This window comes from Myotis lucifugus, unplaced genomic scaffold (assembly GCF_000147115.1).
Source record: "Myotis lucifugus unplaced genomic scaffold, Myoluc2.0 scaffold_4689, whole genome shotgun sequence".
NCBI lineage: Eukaryota > Metazoa > Chordata > Mammalia > Chiroptera > Vespertilionidae > Myotis > Myotis lucifugus.
Window position 1 is genome coordinate 1 of NW_005875737.1, and position 9648 is coordinate 9648.

At 63.9% G+C, this 9648-nt stretch overlaps 1 protein-coding gene across 1 annotated transcript; it reads right to left on the reverse strand.

Moving 5' to 3' along the window:
* Positions 1-174: 174 nt before the first annotated feature.
* Positions 175-5867, reverse strand: LOC102436353 (inositol 1,4,5-trisphosphate receptor type 3-like; the record flags this gene model as incomplete). Its single annotated transcript, XM_006108966.3, has 6 exons — positions 5745-5867; positions 3975-4061; positions 3070-3228; positions 2805-2903; positions 2502-2585; positions 175-366 (listed from the first exon to the last, which is right to left on the reverse strand). Coding segments are annotated over exons 1-6 (720 nt in total), but the record flags the coding sequence as incomplete, so codon positions are not given.
* Positions 5868-9648: the final 3781 nt, after the last annotated feature.

Below are 9648 nucleotides of genomic sequence, written 5' to 3' on the forward strand. Positions count from 1 at the left end.
TCCGGGGAGGCAGGGACAGGCAGGGCACTGGAGGCCTGCTGGAGCTCTGGGCAGGGGCTCCTGGGCCTGTCCTGGCCCCTTGGCCCTGGAGGGGCTCAGGAGGGGCAGGGACCACCTTCCCCCTCCCCCCCCCCCCCCCCAGTGATGGAGGAAGAGGGAGGGTGGAGCCAGAGCCGGAGAGAAGGGCTGGGCCTGGGCGCCAGGGGCAGGGCTCTGACCTTCACCTCCCAGAGGGCGTTGGAGCTGGTGGCCGAGGTGGCGGACTGGCGCAGCGTGGTGCGCAGGGAACACCTGCAGCTTGCCCTTGTACTCGTCGCACGTCAGGAACTTCTCCTGCTCCGCGTGGAACAACCGCACCACGTCCCCCTGCAGGCGGGGGGGTGGGCTCAGGAGGGACCAGGGCCTCCCCCGCAGGCGCTGCCGGATGGGCCCCATTTGCTCCTTCCAGAGCCGGCAGCAGAGGGCGGCCAGGACCCTCAGCCAGACCCCAAATTCAGAGCCCCCTCAGCTGGGGCAGACACGCTCCTACCCAGCGCCCGCCCAGCCTTCCGTGTTCACACCTGCCCTGGATCGCCGCCTCCCGTCAGTACCTCTGGCCTCCACGGGCCAATCCAAGTCTCCCCTCCGTGAAGACAGGAGGGGTGGCCCGCCTGGCGGCATCTCCCCGGCCCTTCTCACCCAGCTCTCGGGGCCTCGTGCCCATCCCTCCGCTCCCCGCTGACTGAGTGGCTGCGGTGCAGGGACTGGGGCCTGAGACCAAGTTTGGCTCCTGGCTCCGCTTTACGAGCTGTGTGACCTGGGTAAGTCCCTAACATCTCTGGCCTCACTTTCCTCTTCTGTAAAATGGGAACGCCGTGACCTCCTTGCAGAACGTGTGGATTCTAGTTTGTATGATGAGGTACCACCACACTCTTACCACGCGCCAGCTGCTGTGTGAGCCCTTTGCATGACCTTCTCACACTCCACGCCCTAGCCCTCCGGCGCACATCATTACCCCGTTCTACATGCACAGAAACTCAGGCACAGAGGCGGTGCATGCCTGTCGATGGTCACGTGGCCAGTGACAGATGGAGCATGAACCCGTGCCCTCACCTCTCCACCACACTCCCCCGCGGGCCAGCAGGCCCTTAGGGCACAGCTGCCGCTCCCGTTATCACTGATGGCATATCCGCCCCTACACTGCGCTGGACACAAGTTCTCACAACATCTGTGGAGTGAACGCCTGAGCGGGCGAATGAAGGAATGAAGGGATATACACAGACTGGCCCCGTTACTATGGCAGAACCCGGTGGCTTCTGTATCCAGGCAGTGCAGGGCGACAGCAAACACGGGGCGGCTCTGTTAGCTCAGGTCTCACTTCCGAGTCGCCTGGAGTCTGACATCAAGAGCCATGAGCCACGACAGATTCACCCCACCACTTGGGTGGCACCTCGGGGGTCAGCCCAGTGAGTGTCCTTTTCTAAGCGCTGCACAGATGGGGAGCTGGAATGTGTAATCAGGGAAGGCTTCTGGGAGGAGGTGGCACATGAGCTGAGCCTTGATTGATATGTGGATGATGTGCAGGTTTAAGAGAGGGAAAGGCACAGAGCAAGGGTGGATGGGAAACAGCCTGGGAGATGGGAGGGCGGAGGAGGGTGCGGCAGCCTGAGGGGGACAGGAAGGTCTGACAGCAGCCTGGCTGGCGGAGGGGGGCAAAGGGAGCATCGCAGGCTTCTGAGCAGGGTCGCAAGCAGCCAACACAGGCGGCCTCCTGATGTAGCCGCTCGAGAGCCTGTCACCTGTCTCTTTAACAGGTATCACGGCCAGGTGTACCGGCTGATTCCCCCAGCCGGGAGCCCCACCCTCGCTGCTACCCTAACTCTGCCCTCCACACACGGCCTGCACCCAGGAGGCTGCTCTGTGCCCTGCAGCCCGAGGAGCCTCTGAACCCTCCTCCTTCCTCCCCGCGTCTGGTTGTCAGGGTTTCTCCAATGGCCTCCCCACCTCCTCCACCCTCTGCTCTGGTCCCTCCCAAAGTCTTTCCTGCGGTATTTCCCGGTCCATTGCCCCCCCACTCCCACCCCCACACCAAGGCTCGCCCCCTTCCGGCCTATCAACACCTGATGTCCTAGCACCCACACCAGCTGGTCTAGAACCACAGCAGGGGGCAGGGGGCAGGGGGCAGGGGGCAGGGGGCAGGGGCCTGGCCCAGATCCACGGAGCAGGCATGGGGGACGGGACAGAGGCTCAAAGGATCTGGCCCACCCCAATGTGGGGAACAGGGACCCCAGGCTACTGACACCCCCTTAGCAAGAGAGCAAACTGAGGCCAGCCAGGACTTGGAGATGGAGAGGGGGTTGTGAGGCCAGAGATGAGAAGGGGAGGTGTAGATGGGCAGGTGGGCAGGCCTCTGTGGGGTGGAGGGGGGCTGGAGGGGCTGCAGAGCCCCAGCAGGGGGCACGTGGAGGGAAGGGTCAGGGGGGAGGGGGACCTGTGGGGCAGCGGTGGGGGCCCGTCCTTACCCCTTTCAACACCTCATCCAGGTGGTCGCGGAACTGCATGAACAGGTTGATCTTCCAGCTGGTGTTGCAGTTCACAGAGTTGACCTGGGGGAGGGTGGAGACGGTGACGGCAGGCAGAGCCCGGCCTCTGGGGAGAGGGCCGGCACTGAGGGCCGAGAGCGTGAGGGGAGGGCCAGCCCCGCACGGGCCCCAGCGCAGCTGCCCTGGGGCTGCCAGCCTGGGCGGTGGATAACGGGGCCATGCTGGGAGACAGGCGGGGAGGGGTCACCGCTCCCTGAGCGGCCGGCCCCCCACGCCACTCACCTCCTTGCAGCCGGCATTGTCGCTGAGCTCGTAATTGCTGGCATGCAGGGGCTGCCCCGCGTTGACGGGATTGAGGATCACCTTGTCCCCCACGACCACCTGTGGGGACAGGCGGAGCAGGTGAGGGCGGGAAGGGCAGGCCTCCTGGCCTCTGGCCTCAGTTTGCCCCTCTGAGAACTGGACATGCCCTCACCGGGCCCCCCAGAGCTGTGGCCTGCGCCTCCCCCAGCCCCGAGCCCCGAGCCCCGAGCCGGCCCATCCTCACGTTGTCCCCGTTGCTCCGCAGCTTCCAGAAGGGCTGGATGAAGAGCCAGGAGCCCTCGTTGCCCGTGGCGTCCAGCGTCACCCGCATGGCGTTCTTCTCCAGCAGGGCCGGCAGCCGCTTGTTCACCGTCAGGTACTTGTTGCTCTTCATGTGCAGGAGCTGGGGCAGGCGGGGTGGGTGAGGGGCCCGAGGCCAGCCCACCCGGGGCCGTGGGGGGCCCCCTAAACCCTCGGTCACAGCTGGATGCACACAGTGTCAGACACACAGACACAAACACACAGACAGACACACGCAGGCACACACCAACACACACCAGCTGGGCACTGGTGATCACAAAAGTAGAAGCTACGTCCTAGCCAATCTGGCTCAGGGGATCGAGTGTCGGCCTGCGGACTGAAAGGTCCTGGGTTCAATTCTGGTCAAGGGAACATGCCCAGGTTGGGGACTCGGCCCCCAGTAGGGGGTGTGCAGGAGGCAGCCGATGATTCTCTCATCATTGCTGTTTCTCTCTCTCCCTCTCCCTTCCTCTCTGAAATCAATAAAAATATATTTTTTTAAAAATAGAAGCTAGCCCTGTTCTAAATTCCTGACACACATCATCACACGCATCCTGACGGCAACCCAGAGGCGACACCACCACTGGGCTGGTTGTGCAGATGGGGAAGCGGAGGCACCGGGCAGTCAAGGAACCTGCCCACGTCCCGGGGCCATGATGAACCCAGCCCGCGTGGCTGCATCTGTGCTGGCGGCCACCGCGCTGGAGACACGCCCCAGGCACCCCAGGCAGGGCACTCAGCCACTACGTGCAGTCACAGAGCTGCCCGGAGCCACCACTGGGGACACCCCGGGGGCGTGCCGGCCAGCGCCCTCTCCCCAGCAGCCTGGCGTCCGGGGAGGCGGCTCACCTGGATCACGCTGCCGTACTTGACGACGTCCCCGTGCACCTTCTTGTTCTCCGTGTCGTTCTGCTTCTGCTCCATCTGGGCCGCGTGCTGCGCGGACACGTACAAGGTGGACACACGCGCTCGCACACACACAGCTCCCGGCACCGCGCCCAGGCGACCCTCAGAGGCCGTCTCGTCCGCTCCCTCCACTACTGAGAGGGACTGAGCGGGCGTGAAGGGGCAGGCCCAGGCCACCTCCCTCGGAGGGGCCATGCCGGCCAGCCCGTGGGCCCCCGATGCCCACACACCCTGGCAGACACCGAAGCTGAGCCTCACTACCCCATCTCACCAGACTCCCATGCCCCACCGGGCCCCTGCCCCAGCCCAAACGCTGGCCGGCGTGCTTGGTGCCCCATCTCACCAGACTCCCATGCCCCACCGGGCCCCTGCCCCAGCCCAAACGCTGGCCGGCGTGCTTGGTGCCCCTGCCTCCTCCTGCTCCCCACCCCTCTGTGGCCCTCCCTCCCAAAACTGTGTGTGCTCCCAGCCCGCCGCCTCCAGGGAGCCTTCCCTGACTGCCACATCCACCTCTGAGGGGTCCACCTGGTCCTGGGGGCTTGGTTTGCATCCCGTGGAGGACAGCCTCTCGGGCACTTCTGTCCCATTAAACTGGAAGCTGCCTGAGGGTCGGCTCTGCCCCCTCCATCAGACTGGCACTCCCTGGGAGCCTGGCCCCTCGGCCCCTTCCTCTCTTTAGTCCCATTACCCAGGTCCCCTGACTGAGGCTGGGGGGAGGGTGGCTGCTGGGGAGCCTTGCTGTGTGCACGTGCCTCAGGCCTACAGCGTGTGGTTGTGCGACACACGTGGCTCTGAGTGTGTGTCGGTGCACATGTGAGGGCCCACGCCCAGGCCAGATCCCGGTCAGCCCCGGCCTGGGTCCGGCAGGGAGGAAGCCTGTGAGCGCCCCCAGCTCAGCAAGTGCGATGGCGTACTTGTAACAGAGCTCAGCCCCTCCCCAGCCCAGTTCACAGCTGGGGTGGGGCCACCCTTCCCCCACCCCACACCCACTCCTCAGAGCAAGGGACTCAGAGAAGCAAGGCCTGCGTGGGGTGGGGCGCCAGGGCCAAGGGCGGGCTGGAAGCAGGCTGCAGACAGGCCTGGCCCAGACAAGCCCCCTGCTCTCCCCTGCACGGCCAGGCCCCGGCCCTGAGCTGTCCAGAGAGGACAGCCCAGGATGTGAACTGGCCACTGCCCCAACAGGCCACAAGCCACCACCAGGCCTCACATCCGTGTCCAGGCCCCACGGCAAACCACAGAGTGACCCCAGACAGCCCAGCCCCCTCTCGGGGCCCAGGCCCCAACTCTACAACTAATTCTCAAATGCGGTTCCTGGAGCCAGTGGGAACCCCGTGGGCAGCTGGGCGGGTTGTTTATGGCACCGTGGGGTCCAGCTGAAGCGTGGGGTCCAGCTGAAGGGCTGGTGGGCGCTGAACCCCAGTCCGCCCTCCGCTCACCGAGCCACGTGCCCTGGCATAGGGCCGTGCACCTTCTTCCAAGGGGCACCAAGGGGTCATGCAGCCGAGCGGGCTGCTGGGAGGACACTTCTCCCCCCACCTCCCCTCCTCCACAGCAGAGAACGCCAACCTCTGCATATGGGGTTTTAAAACCACTGGACTCCCCACGGGGCCCGTCGGCTCTGGCGAGCAGTGGCCCTGCGTGCTGACGCACACACGGTGCCTGCGCACACACGGCGCACACCTGCGCACACACGGCGCACACCTGCGCACACACCTGCAGCTTCTGCAGCAGCACCACGTCGGAGATCTTCTCCTTGTCCTGCTTGGTCTGCTTGGCCTTCCAGTACTGCTTCTGGGCCGAGTAGCGGTTCATGGGGCACACCTTGAAGAGGCAGTCTGCGGAGGGCGGGGAAGGACACGTGCTCAGGGGGGGCTCAGGGCCTCCCGGCGCCAAACCTCAGCCGGCGCCCTGCCCTCCAATCCCATTCGGCCCCCGGGACAGGCAGAGGAGCAGGCCCGGGCGTGGAGCATCCCGGACTGAGTGGAGTAAAGAGTCCAAGACGCAGGTTTGAGAGCAGGACCTCAGCTGGGGGGACGCATGCCCTCCGCCCCAGGGACTTTCAGAGGCTCCTGGCCCCACCCCTGGCCCTGCCTGTGCCCGGCTTCTGTGGACACTGGCTGCCGGCAGCTGACACCTGCATCCTTCCTGGCCAACTGCCATCCTGCCCACGGAGGGCTGCGAGGGTGCCTCCTCCGGCCCCGGGGACCGCGGCCTCCCGGAGGCCGTGCCGGCCACTCCCCGCTCCCGGTGGGACCAGGCCAAGGCTTCTCTTCCCCTGAAACCACCCCTCCTCCCTCTCCCCGCCTGTGTGAGCAAGGCTCCCCTGCTCCCCGAGACCTCTCTGCGGGAATTCTCCCATCAGAGGGCACCTGCCGAAGACAGGGCCCATCAAAGTCCCAGGGACAAAGTCACTATTACAATTTTTATTTGGGGACGCACACAAAACACTCATGAGTTTCATAAGCCCAAACTCCGGAAGGGTGTCAGCCTCTGTGTATAAAGGAGGCATGAGCTGGGAGCTCCTGTTCTAGGTGTGGCGGGAGGGGGGAGCGGGTCCTGGTGAGATGCCGGCACCGGAGACTCGGCCTCTCGGACAAGAGCAGGGGCTGCGGTGAGGCAGTGAGCTCCTCGTCGCCGGAGGGCCTCACACCCTGGGCCAGGGGGGCGGGGGGGCTCCCGGCCTCTGAGAGCCGCCTCGTGCTCCGGGAGCATGGAACACGCCAGAAAGACGGGTGCCGGGCCCTGGGAGGGGCCGCTGGGGGGAGCAGATCAGAGACGGGGAGCCCTCTCCTTCAGCCCCTCTCCTCCCTCCAAGGAAGGCCATGGCCCTGCTCTGGTAAAAGCTGGCCCTCCAGCCCCTGAACTAAAAGTGAAACTAGCCCGGGAGCAGGCAGGGGCCTCTGGTACCATCGGGAGAAACCGGGTGAGTCCGAGTTCAGAGAAGGCAGGACGTCCTTGAAGGGAGGGGAATGGCATTCCATGAGCAGTGGAGCCAGGGCTGCCCTGCCCAGCCCACCTCGGCACCGCCAGCACGAGTGGGCATCGCTTCCAGAAACAAGCTCAGTTTGTTAAGGAGAGTGTGTCTTCAGGGGGTTCTGCTCGGCCCCAAGAAGCAGCCGGGTGTCACCCCTCCGGAAGTCCTGCTTTTTCAGGCTGATGGACTCCCAGGGCCCTGCAGGGGCCACACTGCCTGGGTAGAGCCACTGGCTCCCTGCAGGAGTCGGGGAAGTGGGGTCACTCCAGGGGGAGTTTTGGAAATGGGGGGCAATTTTGATGGAGGTCACAGCTGACATTTAGAGGGCAGGACAGAGGCGCTGGCCCCGGCAGCACAGGACTGTCCAGCGCGACACCGGCCGCACGCGTGCGGGTGGACAGCCTGGCCTGCTCGGGGCCGAGGGGCACAGACAGTCCTGTCTGCACGGTCTAGGAAACACAGACTTCCCAGGGTGCAACGCCGTGTGCACTAGGGGACACTGTCCTCTGTGCTGGTCAAACTTTCCCGGGGGGTGTCTGCTGCTTCAGAAAAGCTGTCCCTCGCGGCCCCGCCAAGCGCCTGGTGCCTGCGAGCTCCTGCCTCGGAGGCTGGCAGGCTGCTCCCCTGGGCCTTCTGGCTCGGCCCAACGTGTAGTTCTGAAGCACATATTGTCTTATTTATTTTATTACACACATACACACACACACACACACACGGGGAGAGAGAGAGAGAGAGAGAGAGAGAGAGAGAGAGAGAGAGAGACAGAGACAGAGAGACAGAGAGGCTGTGTCACATGCTGCTTTCCTTTTATTTCTCTTTTTTGTCACACTTAGAGCATGATACTGGCCTCACCACCTCCGCCAGCTCCAGGCTCCCTCAGACTTGGTCCCCTCCCCACTGTGTGTTATATAAATATGGATATGGGTCGACTGCACTGTTTTTAGATTCCACTTCCCAACACTAAAGGCTCCGTGGCCTGCCAGGCCGCTGGCTTGCCTCCGCTGCCCTCACCAGCTCTGCGGGCAGGGCCGCCTGGGGCTCATGGCCGTGTCCCCAGCCCCTAGACCAGGGCTCCGGGACTGGACTGTCCGACACATGAACACATGAATCTAGAACGACTCCCTCATGTGAGATGAGGGGCTTGAACTTAGCCTCGAAGGAGGAAAGGGATGAGGCGTGGCAGGGAAGGCGAGGGAACGTGGAGGCGGAGTGACCAGTCACACAGCAGGCCTGCGAGCTGAGACAGGAGGGCGATCGGGCCCTGAGACCCAGGAGCCCGGAGCAGGAGCGGCAGCCAGGCCAGCGGCCACGGGCCTGGGCCAGCTGAGCTCCTTGGTCGCCCACAGCCACCTCCCCCCACTCCCAGTCCAGGCCACCGGCTCCCCTGGGACCCCTGTCCCTGCGAGGGCAGGCTCTGGGCCCCGGGCTGAGCCGTGGTCACACTCCACTACGGAGCAACCCAAGCAGAAACCTCAGCAACTGAACTTTTCAAAGGGACGTTATTCTAAGACTTAAAGAACCGAGAGACCGTGCGGATCCTCCGCAGACAGATCGAAAGGAAGCCCGGAGACAGAAACGGCCAAGCCCCTCTCCCCCGGAGGCCTGTGCTGGCTGCAGAAGACGGAACTTTCATTAGGACCGCTTCACCTCACAGGGACAGGAATCGGAGCCAGGCCCCCTCGGAACAGGCCCTCCCAGCAGCCGGCCCTGGAGTCTCCTGGGAGGTGCACACCCCTGACTCGAGCTTGGCGTGGCGCCCGGGGCAGGCGGGCCGGCGGTGCCCGGGGGCTGGCGGCACACCCTCTCCGAGGAGGGTGCTCCCTCCTGCTCTACCACCAGCAGACCCAGTTCTAATGCAATTAGCCAGCAGGCACTCAGAGGTCACCGGGAGCTCCTAGGAACTAGATGCCACAGGAGAGAACGAAACAGACACCAGGACCAAACCTGAAGAGACTTCAGACAGATCCTCTAAGCCAGACATGCCCACTCCGCTCCAATCAGTAAAAGAGGATCCCGCAGGGAACAGAAACTCTACCAAGTGGCACAGCAGCCCTGGCCGGTGTGGCTCGGGTGGTGGGAGCCTCGTCCCGCACACCAAAGGCGGCAGCTTTGGTTCCTGGTCAGGGCACATGCCCGGGTTTCGCATTCAGGACGTGGTTGGGGCACGGTCAGGGCGTGGTCGGGCACTTGTGGGAGGCAACCACTCGATGTTTCTCTCTCACATCTCTCTCTCCCTCCCTCCCTCCCCTCCCCTCTTTAAATAAGAATTTCTAAAAAATGTTTTTAAGTGACACAGCTGAATGAAAAAGAACCAAGTGGAATTTCTAGAAATAAAAAGGCTTCAATAAACAAATGTTAAAACTCACTGAATATACTTAACAGGAGAACAGACAGAGCTGAAGAAAGTTAATGAAATGCTAGCAGCGCTTGCGATGGTTGGTGCATTCCGATCTACTCTGCCCAGTTCTTTCGAGGACGCCTGGGCCCCGTTGGAGCGGGTCCGAGCTGTGTCTGAGTGACACACCGCGAGGGGACCCAGGCCAGGGATGAGCCCGGGGCGGTCCTCCCGCTCCCGACTCCTCTCTAGCTGTTCTGGGAACTTACTAGCCGGTCAAGTCGCCTTCTGCCCTCACACGGACCCTC